The sequence below is a fragment of the Crassostrea angulata genome, chromosome 1, assembly GCF_025612915.1.
Source record: "Crassostrea angulata isolate pt1a10 chromosome 1, ASM2561291v2, whole genome shotgun sequence".
NCBI lineage: Eukaryota > Metazoa > Mollusca > Bivalvia > Ostreida > Ostreidae > Magallana > Magallana angulata.
The window spans coordinates 19,476,133-19,498,146 of record NC_069111.1 but is presented as its reverse complement, the minus strand read 5'-3'; the positions used below and the strand labels follow the sequence as shown (position 1 = coordinate 19,498,146).

Sequence of the window (22,014 nt, the reverse complement as noted above, 5' to 3'; positions counted from 1 at the left end):
AAAACATTTAAAATTCAAATCACTTTTAATCATATGTGAATTGAAACTCGATTTTCGCCAAATTCTATTTTTCTATTTTATCATTACAATGCTTTAGAAATGCAACTAATTATCAAATGAAATTTGAGAGTCAGTCTTAAAAGTTTTGAGCAAGATGCAGAGCTAACAAATTTGTGTCATGTAAACAAGGCTTGTGCCCTGTTTTTGTTTACATAGGTTCAAGCTGATTTGTCTATCTTCTTATTCATTTTAAGCATAGAGAAACAGTTCTGGGCTGCGTTTTACAAAAGAACTTACGACTTACGACCAAATTAATGAATGCTAATTAATCACCAACTAATCAATGAATTATTCTTATGGCTGGAAAATATAATTATGGGAATTGAAATATTTGTAAACAAATGGTTTTATGTCAATTTTGTTCTTTAAAGATCTTTTTACGAGACTGTAAATATTTACGACTTTGTCGTAAGTTCTTTTGTAAAATTTAGCCCTGAACTTTTAACACATTCATTTTAGGTCTAAATTTGAAATGTTCAAAAGCTTTGTTAACATGTAATAAAAATTGTAAGTTCTGTAACTCGTTTATAACTCAACAAATGACACTCAAATTTTGTTCGCCTATAATTAAGAATGCCCCACGTAAACCTTTTGACCAAAATCGTGACCATGCCCCTTTAACTTCATAGTTTGCCTTTTAATATTGCAAATTTTAATCTACGGAATAGAAACAAAGGTCTATGACCGTTCTTTTTACGCATGACTCGATATTGTTCTTGTTTGTTATGTCGCACAAGGATCGTTATTTTATTTGACTACACACTAAAAATGATTAAACTTGTTGCTTCCTATAAACATGGCAAATTGGTTTTTTTTTAAATAGATATAATATCTGCTAGACTAGCACCCATCCCAACAATTTATTCACACACACACAAACACACACACATTTTATGTAGATTGTCCTTTGTCATATAAGGGTATTTTTATATCATGCTGTTGTTATTTCATTCGAAGCTTTGCTTTTTCGTGATTCCTGTGAATATGCTTTTAAAGAAATTTTAAATGTTGAGCAAACAAAAATTTGATATATATATCAATAAAACTTTACATGGAAATATTACAAAAGTTACGATTCCCCATATTTTAAAAAAAACCCAGAAGGATCATTAATGCATTGTTACATTATAACTTTATTGGTATATATCGGTCTAAAATCATTTAAGAAAGGTTTTGTTTAACCCTCTATCTTGGTCTATCCCTTCCCGACTCCCTTGAACGACACCTGGTAGGACACGTCTGGGTACGGTTCTGGACAACATGCGTACCTCATCAAGTTAAGCGTGGAGTTTGTACCCATGATTTCATAGTCCGGGTTCGGGTAGAAGTTTGACATGCCCAGCTGTCTGTCTGTGTGGGTTAAATTTAACTGAAGACCGTTGTAGGTCCAGGAAGCAAATTTCAAGCGACAATCATATTTGCCGTTTTTCTTTTTGTAAACGCATGCACTCTCAAGTTGCGCGGGAAAAAGCCAGAGTAACATTCCGTTGCTGTTGACAGTGATTCTCCGGAAAAGATCAGCTTTCTGAATTTCACCCACACTACAAATTAACAAAAAAATGTTTAATGTTTTAGCCATTTGGATAACGAATAGTCTGCATGTCATAAAAGTGTATTTTTCATTTACGAATCTTATTATGGTTATTCACACAGAACATTCTGGTGAACCATTAATACCTTTTGGTGTTTTTTTTTTAGTATTATATACATCAGTTACGAATATTCTTTATATCTGTATAGGAGATATATCGTTAATTTTTTTTTTCAAACTATGCTTATAAATGTTAACACAACCACTAAAGAAGAATTGATATACCCGTTATATAACGTCACATCCGGCGTCCAGACCATATCCGGTGTAATGCTTAATGACGTCAGACCAAAGTAGTTGCTTGGGTTCCACACCAGACGAGGGTCATGCCACGTCATCCTCTCCCATACGTCCGTCCTCAGTGTGTTATCTTTCTGTAAAAAGGACAGTATATAAAACTAACCGAAACTGTTTTGGTTTGCATAAATATAGTTTTGCACCCCTATGCGATAAACACGGTTAACTTCGAGCCTGACCATGCTCAGACCGTTTAGTACCGCTTCAAGTGTCCCTACGTCTATGGAAAAGATTAACATTGTTGCGACGTCGTTCCTTAATTTGTTATAGACGTAAGTCTTTTGAATTTTTAGTATTCTTTGTGTTTTAGTTATCGAAAACCTAAAAGTACAGTATATGTATGAATCCAATTTAAAAAAATGAAATTTTAGCGTCAATTCATACAACCAAACTAGACACAAATTATTTTTGATAAAATGCTTTTTAAGGTTAATGAAGAAAAACACGTTTTTTTTTATTGGAAAGAAATGAAAAAGGGTAGATAAATTAAAATACAGGTATATTTTTTACCAAAGTAACTAAACACAAAGGCTTTTAAAAAAGGTATTTTAATTAAAGTGAAGATTGTTCAAACCCACAAAGCAAAAAGGAAGCTACAGTGGGATTGCAATTTTCGATTTTAAGTAAGGTTTTTCAAGTTTCCAAACTTTAATTGAAAAATAATTCCCTCACCTATTGGCCTAAATACAAACCGCAACTCAAGAAAAGGTTAGCAAGGTTTTCATACTGGATTGATACATGTATGTCTTGTCAATGTGATTTTAATCAGATTTGTTCTGTGTTAAACAATCACATTATTGTATTGTTTATTGTTTTATGAAAAAAAGTTGAAACTGTACGAAAAAACAAATTGAGTACTGCATACAAAGCTGTTAATACGGATAAGATCCATGCCGTGGTCAACGGTCACTACAGGCATGAGGACCGTGGCTGGTCGTGCATTCTTGTTGTATTTCTGAAACAGCGCATCCAACAACCGCTCCTCAGGCATGTCCGGGTAACCTGATAGTAAAAAATGCAGTTAAAGAGGTTTGTTCATCGCTTTGCATTCCATAAAGAATTCAACAAGCCATTAATCTGCATTCATTAGGCAACATGAAGTTAAAAATATGACTATGACCCACAGGTTTAAATTTTGTCATTTTTTTTCGTACTTTAAACTAGAACGTAACTTATTGGAGACTGAATAAAGATCAAGTAGAAAACAATTGTATAGAGTAAAGTTTGTTTAATTTTTCAGTACTTGACTGGAAATTTCATCCAGATGAAACCATAAATCTAAACTCCTTTTTGTCATGTTGCATATTCTTTTGAAAAATACTTCTAACCAATAGATGTTTGTACATTTTTATTTATTTTTCTAATTTTTATTTTTTTTGGGGGGGGGGGGGGGGCAGTTGTGGTTTGTAGAAAATTTATATCCTACCAGCATACGCTCAAATTATAGTGCAGTTTAATGTATTTTCTAATTTGGAATAGTTAAGAGTAATTTATGCCTATGAACAATAAAGGGATAAAACACACGAAGACATACCTATTTTTGATGAATGTTGGTCGACTCTGGTATGATTTTTGTGACACGGTTTGTTTTTTGGAGGCACATTTTCTTTAATATTGTGCAGTACAAACTATATCACAATCTATTTTTTTAACCACAGTTATTTAGATAATTCACAATTTTCAACATTTAAAATGTAAATGTTTCCAAATTTATTATTGTTACAACTGAAGAAGATGCGTACAATGATATTTACCATTTGTACACAGAAGGAATGATATATAGAATATAGACATCTTGATAAGACATAAGTGAGAGTGTTTCACTATAACACATGTTTCCATGTTGAAGGTGACTGGTAATTGAACGCGATTTTTGAACTGCGAAAACAAATTGATCAAATGATATTCAAATGCTATTATAATATATTATCATTAAGTTATTGTGATGTTAAAATTTCCCGGGTATTTTGGGAAAGACGTTGGATTTTCTTTCTTTAAAAAGATCTTTATTTATTACCATACACATGCTTATAACTGCTACTTATGTTGTACAGACTTGAAGCTGTAATTTCCATGAATTTGATGCAATCACAACTATCAAGAAAAGATATGTTTGTATTTGGGTAAGCATATTAGACTACTGTTAGAAGAGGGTGACATGTATGAAAATTAACATTAGAATATGTAATGAAAAGGGTTCGTTTTCCGACATAAAAAAGTCGCATGTTGTCATCATAATGTTGCAACTTGCATCTATGATGCCAGAGTCCGGCATTAGTTAGTCTTTTAACCCATAAAAATTCAGATCATCTAAAAAGATTTGTTACTTGCATGTTAACATAATTATCTTGCATGTCGACATAATTAAATTGCATGTTGAACATAATTTATCTAGCATGTTGGGGGCAGAAATATGCCACCATACTTATCTGATTGAAAAATAACTTTCACACAGGGGACAGATATAATCAAATATGCCACCAAAGATTTCACCTGATTTTACCAGCCATATTTTGATGACATTATCATTGGCAGGTCGGTTGACCATGACCGCCGAGCGGTTGACAATAACCAGGTAACCACAGGTCGGAGGTATGAAAAGTCACAGGTGACGGGGTTTTTGTGTGTAGACCTTTGGTGTAGATGTGTTTAAACCATAACTTAACAACCTCAGAATATTATTTTGCTCTAAGTTTACAATTAAACATACAACTTCATAATGGTGAATCTTAATACATCTATAGAGCATCTTTAGATTCGTACTATGACTGACGATGTTAATGAATATAAAGTTGCCAAAAATAAGAATGCAGTTTAAAATTTAATTCTGCATTCACTACCTTTACAGCTAGGTATATCATTGAGTTACGCGATAAAAAGGGTTTTTTTTTACACAGATGTAGTTAAAATGCAAAAAAAAAATAATAATGAAAAAAAAATTAATTTAAACACGTTTCGTCTTAACAGTGTGCTTCTTCTAATAAAATGATATACATGTACTTAACTGGAGATTTAATTTTCATATTTTGCTTTATGTATCTTCTGCATAATTTATACGAATAAAACTAGAAAAAGCGCCCGTGATTAATAAACTTGAATAACATATCTAGAAAAAATTTGTCTAAATAAGGTTTATGTTTATAGGACGTTGTATTATGTTGTACGATTGATGGTATTCTTTGCGTACCTACGATCTACAAAAGGGTGTTTAATTCTAGTGCAATTACAAGAATATATATGTTTAATTCTAGTGCAATTACAAGAATATATATGTTTGTTTTATCAAAAGAAATTATCTCTGTATAATATTAGACGTACACAGAGTTTTTTGATGAACCCTGTGGGTCGTCCACACCCATAAAACTGTACTCAGTAACCTGTCTTAATAAAGGTCTACTGCCAGTCAAAACTGTGACAATAGACGTGCAAAACGTCTGATATATTGAGCTTTTTATAATAATGAATGCAATTTCTAACATAAATAACACCTAATGCAATATAATTATGCGAATGTTACAGCATGCTTATGTTTCTAAACACACACACACACACACACACACACACACACACACACACACACACACACACTCTCTCTCTCTCTCTCTCTCTCTCTCTCTCTCTCTCGTCGGCAGTGCACGTTGCCAAATTTATTTTTACTGAAAAATTTCAAACGAATGCTGGTTGCTGAAAGCTTGGTACATCTTTTCTGTCAATTTTATTTTAATGCTTATCAAACTATATCCATTCTGTACTTGTAAACAAAAAGCAAGTGTTCATGCAAATTGCAGTCTATCGCTTATAAAATGCATCTTTATAAACTCACTTACCATTACAGCCACCGATTATAAAAAGTCCGATTAAAACAACTTGAAGGAGGAATTTTCTACACATTTTTAGAAATGTGCATATGTAGCTAGAATTTTGTATTTGATTCTAAAAGGCACACAGACGATGTAATTGCCTTAGATTGTTTCGCCGTGTATCGTCTGCTAGAGTATATGAGTAATTGATATTCCTCTACGTCCGTAGCACAATATTTAAGGTAAATCCTGCTTCAAACGTTTTCTGAAACATATTAGTGACATTCGCGAAGCAAACTAAAATTTAGGTTTAATTCCAAACACATTGTGGTAATTATGCAAAGACATCCTGCATAACAGTCAATGCAAAATAAATTAATTTAAAATAAAACGCCGATGGTAAGTCCCAGGTTTAATTAAAACATTTCCTTTCCAACCCCTTTATTCTTAATTTAAAAAATTATGTAGATGTTGTTAAATTTTAGAATGGGGACAAATTACGTGTCACCGACTCTCTAGATTAATTAGAGTACACATTTGTGTTTCTCTTCAACATAACTTATTTATAATGCTTGCACAGTAATCTCACAATTTGTAGCTTTGTAGTTCTTGAGAAAAAGATTGTTAATCATTTTCCGATATATTTCTATGTTAAACTTTGAACCCTTTCTGGGAGTCCAGTATTAGTTCGATTTTAAAAAATTATAATCAATCTATATACAAACTTTGGTGTAAATATTTTCATTATTTAAAGACACATATCCTATTTTTAATGTTTCGCAATAATCTCCCTTTACAAAACAGTTTTGCCCTTATTTTAACAATTTAAAATTCCCTTTCCTTAAAGATTCTTTGTACTAAGTTTGGTTAAATTTGGTCCAGTGGTTGTAGAGAAGAAGTCAAAAATGTAAAAACGTTTACAGACAGACAGATGAACGAATGAACACAGATGATCAGAAAAGTTCACTTGAACCTTCAGTTAAGGTGAGCTAAAACAGTTTTAATTTAAATTGTTTATAAAGTCCCAAACCATATTCTTACCAATACAGCCACAAACTAGAACAGTTCCAATAAAAACGCAAAAATTCGTTGACATCATTGTGAAAGGGATGTGAAAAGTTTAAAGTCCAGTTGATTTCTAATTCGTGCAAAATATACGACCCTCTATATAATAGCTATTATAAACATTCAATCTTCCTCATTGTCCAATTCTCATTGTTGCATCATTAACATATTATTGATTGTAAAAACTTGATTCAAATTAATACACAAATTTTCTCTAATTCTGGTAGTTATCGTGACATTTATGTAGCAAGCTAGAATGAGGGGATTGACTTCAGTACATTGTGACAATGGAGGAAGCCTGGTGGTCAAAAATTGTTTGGAATGGAGGAAGCCTGGTGGTCAAAAATTGTTTGGAATGGTCATTATTTGAACTTTATTTAGTATATACTAGTATGATTGTATCATTAGCTATGGCCTCCATCATTGTATATTTAATCTGTAATTAATTTTGGAGAAAAACTGCGTTACTCAATAATTTCTGATTCATAAATACTTGCTGTAATGAATGTATAAAAGTGAATCAAAAATAATATTGCAGTTATTCTCAGTATACATTTATACCGTTTATATGACATTACATTGTATTTTTTTTAAAACAATACTGAGTAATATGCACTGCTAAATACCGATCGATACATCAGCTGTGTAATATAGGTACCGTCATCAAGTTATCCTGGTGTAAAGTGCCTTATACAAATGTACTTCGGATGTACAAGTCTCCTCAATTAAAGAGTTTTACATTTCACGAACAACTGTAAAAAGCCTTTCAGTGCGGACAAAAAGTCCTCAAAGAGCATTAATTTACATGTACCATTCTCATCATTTCTTTGTTTAATTTATTATTCTGATGATGAAAGTAATTCTGCCCAAAACAATCAAAAAAGATTCAAGGGTACATTTAACTTTGTTGTCAATCATTTGGCCAAATTGGTAAAAAAAATACAATTCAGAAGGCAAATGTTTTAAGTTGCATTTGTATCAAAGTTTGCGTAACAAAACTTCCAACAAAAAGTGCAATTTACATGTAAAGCTGTGGAGCATTCAACCAACTTTCCAATATATTGCAATACACAGTAAAGTTGGAAGACAACAAATACATTGGAACGAACTGCATTAGTTGACAGATTTAGTTTGATATTTTAGAGTAATAAAAAAAGGTTTTGTCCATGTTCTGTGTATGTTGATCTATCCCTTCATTGCCCCTTTGAAGGACAGCTGATAGGAGATGTCTGGGTAAGGTTCCGGACAACACGCGTATTTCATCACGTTTCGCAACGAGTTAGTGCTTGTGATTTCCCAGTCAGGATTAGGGTAATAGTTTGACATTCCCAACTGATTGTCCGAGTGAGTAAGATTTAATTGTAGGCCATTGTAGGTCCATGAACCAAACTTCAAGCGACAGACATGTTCGCCATTTTCATTTCTAGTGACGCACGTGCTCTCGAGCTGCGCGGGAAAAAGCCAGAGCACCATTCCGTTGTTGTTGACAACAATTCTTCGGGAGAGATCAGCTTTTTGGATTTCACCGACTCTGTAAGTATTTAAAGATATACATTCCGAGCAAAGAAAAAAACCCAGTCTGTTACAATAACTTGAGAAAATAAATTTAGATACACGTAGTTCATGAACAAAGCATTTCTATATCTAGACACACATATCTATGTACATGTATGTACCAATCTGATATCGATCTCTGTTATGTATGGTTATCGCTCGTGAAAAGAGCGATAACCATACATAACAGAGAGCGAGAAGAAAGGTCTAATTTTAATCAGATTGCGTATGTACAAAATAAAAGTGTATGTACAAAATGAAATATTCTTACTGATACCAAAGTTTTAATTTAATCATTCAGTCGTAATATTCTCTTAATTTAAATTTAATTTTCTAACAACAATTTGCATATTAATGGAAGAAATCTTGTATTACCCGTTATATAACGTCACATCTGGGGTCCAGACCATGTCTGGGGTGATGCTAAATGACGTCAGACCAAAGTAACTGTTTGGCATCCAAACCAGACGGGGGTCGTGCCATCGCATCGTCACCCACACGTCCGTCTTCAGCGTATCAAAACTCTGCAATAGAGGTACATGTAGGCAGTTTATTATTGGTCGTTCCAAATGAAGGAATATTGAATAAATAGACTTGTAACGGCTTTTATTTAATTATTTTAAATGTCCTCCTGTTTTTGTTCTCGTTGCTTTTGTTTTTGTTTGTTTGTATTATTCCCTCTATTTCTTACGGAAACTTATGGTTAATTCATAGCTCTACAGAAATAGACAGACTGAAGTCTACTAGCCCCGTTTATCGATTGGTCGAAATCTACGGCGGCTGAGACTGACAGGAGTGAAATTGACAAGCCCTGTTTATCAGTTGGTCGCAACCTACAGCGACCTAAGAAAAATCACGGACTGCACGAAATAATCATGATGATGTCAGATTCTAAGTCTCACAAGAGACGATTTGGCTGTTTCTGTTAGCTAACGTATTTATGACCATTAACAGTAATTTAGTGAATTTTACTTACTTTTCATAATCAATTTATTAATTAGTTGAAAGCAAGATGTTAATATAAACAATAAAATGCTTTCAAATTTGATAAATCATGCTAAAGCGGGTTATGTATTTTTTCTGCAATGTCGCTACCATCATATCCCGAATGAATCACCAAAGAAAGCATTTTATTGTTTAAATGAAAACTGCATACAAAGCTGTTGATACGGATGAGGTCCATGCTGTGGTCGATGTTAACTACAGGCATACGGACCGTTGCCGGTCGGGCATTTTTATTGTACTTCTGGAACAGCGTCTGCAATAACAGCTCCTCGGGCATGTCCGGGTAACCTGATGAAAAGATCTGTACAGTAATACTCAGCATATAGCAGCCTTATTGAAAGTTTGAAAGTGTGTTGGTGTGGAGGGGAAGGGGGGGGGGTCAGACCAAGACATTTTAAAGTAAAACAATAATAATCATAGTAAAAACATACTTCATATTTCTATTCTGTGGAGGGGGCAGTTTTAGATCTTTATTTTTAAAAAAATTTGAATTTTGATCGATGTGATTATGAAGTTGTCATAAACATGTAAATTTTGCATACTATCCCTAAAATCTTGAGAGGCCAGTTTGTTATTTTTTCAATATGTGATTATTGGATATAGGACAGTTGACATAAACGGGTCAACCCAAATCGCAACCACCTTTATGTCACGTGCCTGTACATGCATTCAGGTCTGTATATTTTGACATGCTTCTTTCGGATTTGGCAAGTTGTCAAATTGAATAATGTATACATTTTTGAACATTAATTTTATATTATAAATATTTTTAGTTTTGCAGTTGGAACACACGGGAAGGGGTGCTCTAAGTTAGTAAGTATTAAAAGTGTTAATAAATTACAAAATAACCATAGATTTTCAACGTCAAAAGAATAGAATAAAAGAACACTGAAAGCATGATTAACTCACATTTGAAAAAAGTCTTAAATTGAAAAAGATACCGTCTCTCCATGGCTCTATAAAAGGCAATCGGATCTCTTAAAGAATATTTGATTAAATACATGTATTTTTGCAGACATAAGTATATACCAAAAAAAGATGATGTAGTCTGATATCAAGCATCTTTAGTTTAAGAAATATATCTCTTTCTTAAAGATGTTGCTAGATTTACATATATGTCTTAAACAATTAAGGGTCCTAGGGTAATATATTTTGAAGTATATAAATCTGTATGTACTTGCCTTTATTTCTTTATTATAACAAATTGCTCCAAAAGTATAGGGTCAAAACAAAGAATTCATTCGTGTTTGATTGATCTATCCCGTCGAGAGACGAGAGACTTTGCCAGTTTAGATGGAACGTTTCACCGAATTATTCTTACGAATGTGCGATGTACAGTGAAATGATCTCTCTCTCTCTCTCTCTCTCTCTCTCTCTCTCTCTCTCTCTCTCTCTCTCTCTCAAATATAGTAATAAGCTCTCATAGTAAAATATACTAAATTGATTTTTTTTCAATACCTCATACATGTTCACAGCTATATTTACGTGAAACTTTAGATGATCTAATAACTAAAAGTCAGAATCATCAAATCTTAGTGGCGTCGGAAGCAAATTGAAAGGGGGAAGGGGGCTAGACTACTCATCAGAAATCTTGACAAGCCAAAAAAAAAAACCGAAAGAAAAACACATACACAGAAAAATTTCTCTCACAAAATCATGAGTGAAGGGGGCTTAGTATACCTATAACTACAATTTTTTCAATATCATTCTCAATTCTCTTTTCAATTCCTTACATTCTACCGGAAATGGAGGGTCTAGCGTCACCTTCCTGATACTTCAATTTTTTACGTTTAAATTTAAGAAATATCATGTTTGCTACGAGAAAAAGTGGGGGGGGGGGGTCGGTTCCGACGCATATGAACCTTCTTCAGCCCCTTCTTACCTGTACACTAACCATAGGCGTCGGAAGCAAATTGAAAGTGGGGGGGGGGGGGCTAGACTAATCCTCAGAAAAAAGTTATTCCCAAAATCATGGAAATCCTAATCCGTGGGGGGGGGGGGGAGTATACCTATACTTCCCAAAAAAAAAATTGCTTACCCAAATTTTTTTTTTTCCAAAATCATGAAATTCCTAATCCGTGGGGGGGGGGGGGGGGGGGGGGGGGGTACTATGCTTTTGAATCTAACTTCTCAATCTTTCAAGGTAAATTGTAAATTTAGGAACAATAATCTTTCCTGCGAGAATAAGTGGGGGGGCTGAACCCTCTATCATGCTATGTTTCTAATGGTTAGGTATAACTTTGCAAAAAAAGTGGGGGGGCTAAGCCCCCCCCCAGCCCCCCCGGTTCCGACGCCTATGCTAACCGCTGGACCATGTCCACTCGGTGTCCTGATATGACCGAGGTCAATAGTCTTTGTCACCTCATGGTCAAAATTCCGTGCAAACAATACTTCATACATTGTGATATTGCTTTTTTTTCCATATTGAATAGTAGTGTATTCACTATAGCTTAGAAAAATGTATATAAGAAAATGCACAAAAATATCTTTAAAAATGATATTAATTCTAAATCTAATGGTTTCTATTCTCTCTCTCTCTCTCTCTCTCTCTCTCTCTCTCTCTCTCTCTCTCTCTCTCTCTCTCTCTCTCTCTCAGGAGGGAAGATAACAAAGGCAGTATAAAAATGCTTATATTGATATAATGATTGACTGATTGTTGGGACGAGAATCATAGTATAAAAAAAAATTATGTATAAATGCCAAGCGAGAAATATATTATCCCTGAAATAAAAAATGTTACATGTCTATATTAAGTACTGTTCCACGACATTTAATGGATATACTGTAGCTGTAGATTTAAGTTGACCCAGGACGCACACAATGCGGAAAACGACACTGATTTATATACCATGTTTTATTACGTCAAATTAACATAACTTTTTAAAAATGAGAGAGAGAGAGAGAGAGAGAGAGAAGTAATTCTCATCCATCCCCAATAAATAGTAAACATCAAATTTTAGTTGGATTGGTAAAACTTTTATCCTCTTAATCGTTTATTACTATAAAAAGAAAATAAGAGAACTTGAAAGTTCAAATCGTATGTATTGATCATTATATACCTCTAATGAATCTTATCTATTTATCTTTTTAAAAAAAACCAAAAAACAAAACCCTCTGAATTGTTTTGGTTTTCACGGGTTATTAGAAAGATATTTACCTTTACTTGTATTTTCTCTCTCATTACTTATCCAAATTCAAAGAATAGTACAAGACAGTCCAATAGACGTGTACCAGTAAAAAATAACGTTTTCAAAAATACCTACCTATAATACTGATTGATTTTTAACAAAACTTACCAACACAGCCACAAATAATCACCAATCCGATCAAAATAAAGTAGAAATTCTTCGACATCCTCATCTACATGTATGTGAATGGAGTCAATAGTCTTGGATAAGTTTCAGACTAGTTTGTTTGCAAAAAAAAATGTACGATTAATGTCCATGCCCCTCGACTGTTTCTCCCCGTTTTCTCAATCAGTTATCTTCCGCTTCATTAGTCAGCAGCCATTAATTGTCATGCCCTATTGATTGTTTGACGTGAGATCTTCCAGATTTACAACGATTCTATGTCCAGTTTAGGAGAGTTCGTGAAAGTAATTGCTTTCCCATAGTTATATCATTAGCATAATTATATTCAACGCAAAAAAAAACCAACTCCTGGAACAAATTACACTAATCATCTGTAACATCTACTTGACATTTACAAAGCCAGTTAAAATTGTGGGAACTTTATTTCCCCATTTTGTTACTGCAGAATTACTTTAGCAATTTAAATAATAGTTCTCTTTTCAGTGGCTTATTCACTGTGAAATATGGTCAAAATTACATTTTGTTTTGTTACTTTGCTGGACAAACCATTTAATACACGTTTTTGTATTTCAGTCCCTTTTGCTTTATTAGATGAAATTTTATCTATTTTGTCGAGTTAAATAGGAATTAAAAATATTTTTTAAAAACGAGAATCGGGGAATGCCTACTAGGCATTTTCATCAAAAACTTTTGAAAGTTCTACAATATTATTCCAGGCACCTGACGATATACATTCTTAATCAACATACCATTGTACGTACGTATATCAATTATGAAAAATTGAAATGTGTAACGTCAGATTCCAGTGGAGGTTATTCTTTTTTTTCAAATTTCATATTTAAAAAAAAATGTACAGATTTTTAAAAAGTAGACGTCATTCTTTAGCATTATCACCCCTTTAAGTTCACACCTACTCCATCTCTGCGTTACTTTGACATACATGAAGTATATTATTATATTTATAAGCGTCGCTTTCATTCTTTTTAAAAACTTAAGCAGTCTTTGTTCGAGTATATTTCAGTCGTTTACTTTAATTCATGATTCCTCATTTATGTGGCACCAACTATCAAGTTTGAATGCATAAGATTTCCTTTTAAGAGTAAAATATATCTTATAAAAATATATAACCATTTTCTTACTAGCGGTATTGTGAATAACCTAAATGTATTACACGATTACATTGAATGTATTACACGATTACATGAGTTGAGCAAGTCACAAGATGATCACATTGTGCAGTCAACAATGCCTGGTCTTCATACTGTTTGTTTGTACACATGTATGTGTATGTAGACAATCTAAATAACTCTGCAGAAATACTAATGTAAATACATAAACAACGAAAGAATATTTACTAGAACTTAGAAGAAAAAAAAAGATTTCTTACACAATAGTTCAAAAATGCATGATTGTTAACAAAATTATAGCAACCCTGAAAAAGATGGGTCATTGACGATTTCAAACAATTTAAAAAAAAAGTGCAACAGACATTTAAAGCCGGAAAGTTTATAAAATGAAATCATTAGATCGCTACATGATGATGCCAGGCCCCACCGTCACGACATTTTGAAATTATTCAACACGGTTCTCAACTTTATAGGCAAGTGCAGAGAGATGAGGTAAAACCTCAAATAAAGATGAGAAATGTTGATGGTGGTGCAGTCTGCTCTGCAATTTGTGAGTGCACACTTGGCGGTCAAATCCGTGAATATTGTCATATTTATTCTATGTAATACTGTGGAATCATTTTAATTCATGGGGGCCAATTTTCGTGGATAATGACTTTTTTGCTCATTCGTGGATGCGTCAGTTACTGTTTCAGCAACAAATATAACTCTTTCTAAAATTGTTTTGGTTGTGGGGGAGGGCTATACCCACGAAAACCACGAAAATTTAGCCTCCAAGAATTCTAATGATTCCACAGAATGATATGAATTTGAATTGAAAGTGAGAATAAATCAGTGATATTGTGAAAATCTACATAACAAAGACGATGAAAAAAGATGAAACAGAATAGTTTTCTCTAAAGAAGAATGACATTTTTATTCCAAAAATTTAACAAAAGGTATTTTGTCAAGAATACGAATGATTAAAAAAGGACCAATTAAATTCATATCCCAATACAACGTTTCAACATAATGCAATTTTTTAAAAAAAATCACAAAATATGGAAATCTTTACACCCAAAACTGTTTAATTGGTTGTCTTTTTAAAACCAATATCTTTCAAATAACTACCTGTATTGTTTGTTGTTTCTTGAGTACTTTGGCAGTTGGATTTGAGGATTGTCCCAAACACAACAATAAGAATGGTACATTCCTTCATGGCAGACGCTTGATTCAACCCGCAGACGGTAAACGATGTAGTGATACTGTCTAAAGCATCCAAATACCCTTCAATTATTTAAAGCACAGCGGTGAATCCAATAGAAGTGATGGTTTGGTTTGCGGGAAAACAACATGGAGATCAGAATTTTGGATGGCATGTTTCTTAAATCGATAAAACATTAACACCTAAATGCTGAGAAAAGTTGTTCCAAAGTATGCTTATTTCTTGTCAAATATATATATATATATATATATATATATATATATATATATATATATATATATATATATATATATATATATATATATATATATATATATATATATATATATATAATCTCATGCTACTAAGGGTATTGATAATAGGGAGTGCCTTAGTGGATAAAAATTAGCCACTGCACGAAATGACCTTATCCTTATGTTGAGGCATGCATGAAAGGTCATAGGAGTATTGGCTCAAATATCTATCTAACAGACCAGTAAAGATTTAACTGCAATGTGTCGCACATTTCATCCAGTTCATATATTAAGTAAATTTACCCAAATATTATTGATACAATACAATAATTTACTGAAATTCGTTTTTTCCAATGGACTTTTGTTGTTCTGGATTAACTTTCTTTGATTTTTCAAGTAGTATACAGCTGGTACATTTGTAAACAAGTTATATGTGTAATTTATAGTATATGCGATTTAGGCCTACATTATATTTTTATACTTTAAGAGACAATCTGTTACATTCTGAGATATGTGTACTTGTATCCTTTGTATCCTTTTCTACTGCCTTTGTCAATAAAATTTTTCAAAAAAAAAAAAAAAAAATGATAACTTTCTTTGATGTTTCAGGGAATAAAATAATGAACTTACCTATTTAAAATTTTAATTATTGAGTTACAATTGACAATTTCAACATTGTATAGGCAATATTTTTTTCATGTTCTTTGAGGAAATTATGCGCTTTTATTTTCATAAGAAAAATAGATAAAAAATGCTCCCTTGGTAAGAACCCCCACACTTCACATTTGTATTTATGAGTCAGAGTTTATCTTTTACATGTTTTATTCTCTCTCTCTCTCTCTCTGTCTCTCTCTCTCTCTCTTTATCTGTGATGTTTATAAGAAAAAAAAATATCATATACATGTATTGTATCATTAAAATCCCATGTACAATTGTACAGTGATGTTGAGATTGAAACAAATGAATGAATGAATTCGGGACCTGGTATAAAGATGGCGACATTGTAGAAAAAATACATAATCTGCTTTAGCGAGACATGTTAATTTTCTGCTATTATCGCTGCCTTCATAGCCCGCAAGAATTATCATAGAAGGTATTGTTTGTTTACATATTCTTGTAAAAAATTAATATAAGTGGAAGCCGGTATCAGTGTCATTTTTGTATAGTCGTGTCCTTTTCTACCCTTTCCGCCGCCCATGAAATACTCAGTAGACGTAAATTTATATAAAGTAATGAAAGAAATGAACTTGTACAAAAGTGAACACGAGGTATAAGTTATCTTCTTACATGTATATATTGGGCTTGTTAACGACAAAGCTTGTTTGGTTGAGAATAAGTAATAATGTATATTTTATTGAACAATAACATTAAACATTAACAAATGAAAAATACTTTATCAGATAATGCTATGCATGTGTAAATCGATTTCATGGATCCATCAGGAAAAATCCCACACCTTTTGGCGCTGAACTTAGAGTTATTGGACATAGGACTATCTCATCATCTCCATCGTCCCACGTGGTCGGGTCCAACAGAGAAATCATGAAATTGGCAGTGTTGTTTTGATAGATATGTCCGAACACTATCATCCGGGCATAAACCCAAGACAAAGGCACCAGAAACGTTGAGGACGAAGTGAATCTGATAGAGCCATTGTCTGATATTTTAAAATCTGAAAACAAAATTTATCATGTGGACAATTTTCAAAAGAATGATTTCTAACCATCGACGACACCTGTAAGTCAACTTTGTATAAAAATAAATAAACTGAAGATAACTAAAGAACGGGTTTTTGCTTTCTACTGTGTAAAGCTGAAAAAATGACAATTAACATTTTAGCATTTTACCTTATCAAATTCATAAGATCACATTTTCTCAACTATTAAACATTACATTTAATGTTTATGTTGTATAAAAAAACAATTTAAAATAAAGTTATAATTTTGGACCTACGGCGACATGAAAATAAAAAATGCGCAAAATCATGTGCACTCGAAATGTACTCAGCCTCGTTAAATGTACCTGTAATAGTATCTCCGACAAAACTGTCCGTGCAGTCGTCCGGACCAGAATCAGACGGACATTTACAGCCAATCAAATTAGCTACCCATCGAATCTTCTCACCGGAAGTTAGCGCTGAACGAATTTCATTGAATGACGTCATCTGTTTTCGTTGTGGATGTTGTTTTACCCATATACTATACATTACAGGGGAAGGAGTTTTAAAATTTATTTTAATTTCAATTGAGCAAGACATATTTTTGGTAAATAACATCAAAAAGATACAAACTTAAGGTCCAAGTTTTTAAAATACATAATTATTACATATATATAAGGAATAAGGAATCATTCTTTGAGTGTTATGGGGTGATAATTTTGGTCGGGGGGTGATCAAATCCAATAAAGCCCGAAGGGCTTTATGATTGATTTGATCACGCTCCGACCGAAATTATCATCTCATAATATTCAAAGAATGATTCCTTATTACTTGTATTTATATAATTTTAAGCCACCGTACGATTTAATATTTAAATATAAATAAGCAAACCCCGCTGGCGCCTCAATTTGGTGCCATTTGTATTATGGGTTATATAGTACAAAATCGAAACGTAGTGTTATCACAGGCAAAGACACTGGAAAAGATATATATATATATATATATATATATATATATATATATATATATATATATATATATATATATATATATATATATATATATATATATATATATATATATATCTATCTATCTATCTATCTATCTATCTATCTATCTATCTATCTATCTATCTATCTATCTATATATATATATATTCACACACACACACACAAGCATATCATACCTTCCTTCGCCTCGAGTCCAGTTACAGTATACACCATCAGGGTTTCCCGTGTTATTTACAAAGAAACCGGTTGTTTCCCAAAATACAATAGCAGTATCGTTTATTATATAGATTGTTTGGATTTCCGCTGTTAAATCTGAAATTTTAATAAATTCAACGTGTTTGACTCTTTCACAAACTGTACAGAAGTACTAGTATCTTACTTTGCTTTCTTAATGACACAAACAATAACAATATACATGTAGAAATAATACCAAACTAATCAAAATTAAAACTTTCCCCCCGCTCCCCAGTTTTCAATGCGTAAACGTTTAACTCCACGTATCATACACGGAGGAAACGATGGAAATTTGAATTTTAATTTAATTGAATTATTCATCTGAATAAAGAAAAATAAAAGCTTGTCATAATTACCACCTTGCTGAAGTCAATCGGGCAAAAATTAAACAAAAAATATATCAAAGAAAATCAAAGCGTTCAGGCTACGCCCACCTCAATTATAAAGCGCACAAATCTACCGCTCAAGAAGCGAACCGTACTGTTTACAAGCTAACCGTACCGTACACAAAACGAACCGTACGGTTCAAAAAGCTTACCGAACCGAACCGCGTAACGTTCAGGATCTATATTGAATTACAGAATTTTAATAAATTTTGATAAGTTGAATTTACGTTTGTATTTGAATCAATAAAGATAAAAGTTGTAATTTGTTAGTTTTAAAAAACTTAAAGTGAAAAAATCTCGAAAAAAATCCTCAGATCAAATCTAATTTTGTTCCATGAAATTGCAATAGTGTGTTTTACACTATAAGTATATAATAGGTTCGGTACTGCCACGCTCCTACTAGCACTAGTTATATAGTGGGTTAAACCTCTAGCTCTCTCGGTAGAGCATTGATTTTTAAACTGAACGGTCCGAGTTCAAGCCTAGCTGTGGTCATTCCCCCTCTAATATTACATAATTTTTGTCTCATACAAAAGAAAGGCCTACTGTTTGGATTGTTGTCCACGTATCTAACTTGGCTGAAAAATAAATGAGCATCGTCGGGATCTTTGCTTCCGATAAACAACTTCAATTCGCCCCCAATCACGGGAATTTCATCGCTAGACTGAGATGCCTTTGCGGAAGTGACGCAGGTTGACGCATTAAAGAAGTACCGAACGTCTTCTCCTCTACCCATGTATGAAACAAGGTGGCTGTAAGACTGCACTTTAACCATTCTGTAAAAATAGTGTAGAAATGCATAAAAAAGAAAAGTGATTAAATCCTAAATTTGTCTGATTTTTAAATTTTATTAAAAAATTATTATGCTTTTCCTCAATATGGTTTCTAGGCTAATAAACTAACAAGCTTATCTTTTAAAAGGATTGGTGAGCTAGCACCGTAGCCATCCTAAAACATAGAAGCAGATTTCTAAAACATTGGTTTAAATTCCTGAATCGATTAATTAAATAGGAAGGCACTGTGGTGTACTGGAATTGTGCTGGAATGGCCGGCCGGGGGGGGGGGGGGGGTCTCAATTTAGAATTGTGAATCTAGAGTGGGCTTCACATCTGCAATGGCATAGCTCATTAACTGTGCCTTAATCATTATGTTTCAATTTCGAGGTGAAAATTTTCAAGAACCATTGGTACTGTTGTGTAGCCGTCGTATCTTCTCGGGCCTTTCCGACAAGCTTGGAAAACATATCCGATGGTTGTTTTCCGAGCTTGAATGAATTTAAGATAAAGCTAGCTTTTTATTATTATAATAATATTTAAATAACTTTGCATTAAAAGACCTAAGCTATTGTTTCTTTTTGTTGACATTTTTAATTAAACACAAAACTTCATGTGAAGATGATAAAAAGGAATTCAAATGGTACAGTTTATCTACAGTAGTACAGTATTCCCAGAATCCCTTACTATGGAGTCGAGCATGCGTATTCCAGTGAAAAAGACTAACGTAGTTGCTAGCGCTCGAGAGCGCTAGCAATTAGTACGTAGCAGTGTAAATTGAAGAATCATAAAGATTATGTAAATTCTTTTTATCATTTTTTAAATATCATATGTATTGCAAAATGGTATTGAATAAATTTTATAAACTTCACTTACTTTTGACATTGTACGGAAAAGAACGGTAGAACCAGCCACAGGAAAGAAAAAGCGTTCATTCTGAACAAGCCTTTCGAAGAGTTCTTGATAATAACCGAACTATAAGTGGATCTGAAACCTATATATGATCAACCTTTTAATGTCTTGGGATGTCTATAGACTTGTTATCGGAGTGTAATCTTCAAACATCGGTAAAGGCCTTGTAAACGTTTTCATGTACAAGGGTCAGCTAGCCTATTTATGATAGACTGGTAATTTATTCTGAATACTCCTTCAAATTATGTCAAGGCTAGGAATGTTCCATTGGTAGTTTTTATGATATTGCTAAACAATAAGTATTTAGAGTGGAGAATCACAGGTTTTGTTTTCTTTGCAGGACATGGACCTTTTAGATTATTATTGGTCAGTGCTCCCATTCCTATCGTGACCAGGAAGGTCAAAAACCCCTCAGTTTAATCGAACTCCTAAAGTACTGTGTCCTTTTCTCGAGTTCTTTCGTTGGCTCTTGATACTCCTTTTTAAGTAAAAGAAGGAATGCAAAATCATTAATATTGAAATCAATGCTTTTGACACTACATTTAAAAAAAAAAAAAACCTCCTATGTATGCAGAAATTTATTTTTAGGGATTTCCATCAATTATAAAATAATCGAACATGCATTGTCAAAAACAAAATACATAAATGTATTTTTTTGCAAAGATACGACGGAATTTGCTGAACGTAGGTCCCATGTAACGTTAATGAAATGATTACAATTTCAACGTACATGTTATGATTTTATGAATTATATTTTGTTTTTGTAATTGATCGTAATCTATTAAAATGCTCAAGTAATCCAAGCAATTTTAAATCTTGTAAAATATGGACGTCAATGAATTGTCAATATTATTCAATTATTGACTGGGTATGAAGGCAACGTATGATTTGTTGTCTCTGGCGACAGAAATATTGCCAAAGTCCGAAGGCAACATTTCAGTCAGAGGGTCCAACAAATCATATGTTACCCTAATCCCACTCAACAACTGTATAATTGTTGAACATTTCACTACCGATACATGTGTGATTTTAAGCAGCAGTCGTCAAAAAGCCAACCGGTAATTTCCGTTTCATCAAGATCGAACGAATATAAATTACCTGTGCATTTTATTTTTTAACATGTAACATTTACAAGGTTGCACACGCACATACCCACAGAGAGAGAGAGAGAGAGAGAGAGAGAGAGAGAGAGAGAGAGAGAGAGAGAGAGAGAGAGATCTTGTCTTCTAAGTGTACAATGTGTGCGTTTGCTCTTGCTAGACAACAATAAGTGGGTGACACAGTTCTCGCAAGTACTTCATGTACTAAAGATCAAAAGTCGATCAACAGTTTTTGTGTGTTTGGCAAGATAATAAGATATCTTCAAATTACAATTCTCATAGTTAATAAAATCATTTTTAAGTTACAGTGGACAGTAGTCTGCCTTTCATTCTAATGATCAGATTTGCAATAATATTGTTGTTTATTAATTTTAAATCTTTGAGAGATTTATATATATTAGCTTATTAGAATTATCTCTACGGAAGTGCGACACATGTTTCATAATCCTTTATCACATGTACAGTGTAAATAAATCATTAAACAATTAAATCAATCAATGTAAATAAACAACTTTTGATCAGGTTACTGGTATTCAAGTAAACCATTTGCGGTTTGATACTATTATATGTTCTATTGCCATAAGTAGATTTATCCCCGCAAGGTATTTTTCCTCTCTATTTCTTAACGGAACATAACCACGATCTGTGATCATAATTTTGGTTATTCGTTTTCAATTTTTACATGGAAAATGGTT

General features: G+C 32.9%; 3 protein-coding genes across 5 annotated transcripts; all 3 read right to left on the bottom strand.

Moving 5' to 3' along the window:
* Positions 1-1,173: 1,173 nt before the first annotated feature.
* On the bottom strand, positions 1,174-6,911 carry LOC128170720 (neuronal acetylcholine receptor subunit alpha-10-like). 2 transcript variants are annotated; one of them, XM_052836500.1, is made up of 4 exons: positions 6,790-6,911; positions 2,814-2,950; positions 1,877-2,025; positions 1,174-1,601 (listed from the first exon to the last, which is right to left on the bottom strand). In XM_052836500.1, the coding sequence occupies exons 1-4, from the start codon at positions 6,845-6,847 to the stop codon at positions 1,256-1,258; spliced, it is 690 nt and encodes a 229-aa protein (XP_052692460.1). In that variant the 5' UTR covers positions 6,848-6,911; the 3' UTR covers positions 1,174-1,255. The 2 variants fall into 2 exon arrangements, with proteins under 2 accessions (XP_052692460.1, XP_052692453.1); XM_052836493.1 differs by lacking the exon at positions 6,790-6,911 and adding an exon at positions 5,776-6,071.
* An 855-nt stretch (positions 6,912-7,766) lies between these two features.
* Positions 7,767-15,210, bottom strand: LOC128170708 (neuronal acetylcholine receptor subunit alpha-10-like). 2 transcript variants are annotated; one of them, XM_052836474.1, is made up of 4 exons: positions 14,921-15,210; positions 9,524-9,660; positions 8,743-8,891; positions 7,767-8,344 (listed from the first exon to the last, which is right to left on the bottom strand). In XM_052836474.1, exons 1-4 carry the CDS (start codon positions 15,006-15,008, stop codon positions 7,999-8,001), a joined length of 720 nt encoding a protein of 239 aa, XP_052692434.1. In that variant the 5' UTR covers positions 15,009-15,210; the 3' UTR covers positions 7,767-7,998. The 2 variants fall into 2 exon arrangements, with proteins under 2 accessions (XP_052692434.1, XP_052692444.1); XM_052836484.1 differs by lacking the exon at positions 14,921-15,210 and adding an exon at positions 12,669-12,951.
* Positions 15,211-16,584: 1,374 nt separating this feature from the next.
* LOC128170692 (uncharacterized) lies at positions 16,585-20,342 on the bottom strand. Its single transcript, XM_052836453.1, has 5 exons — positions 20,184-20,342; positions 19,081-19,310; positions 18,091-18,226; positions 17,270-17,445; positions 16,585-16,919 (listed from the first exon to the last, which is right to left on the bottom strand). Exons 1-5 carry the CDS (start codon positions 20,240-20,242, stop codon positions 16,675-16,677), a joined length of 846 nt encoding a protein of 281 aa, XP_052692413.1. The 5' UTR covers positions 20,243-20,342; the 3' UTR covers positions 16,585-16,674.
* Between the last annotated feature and the right edge of the window lie 1,672 nt (positions 20,343-22,014).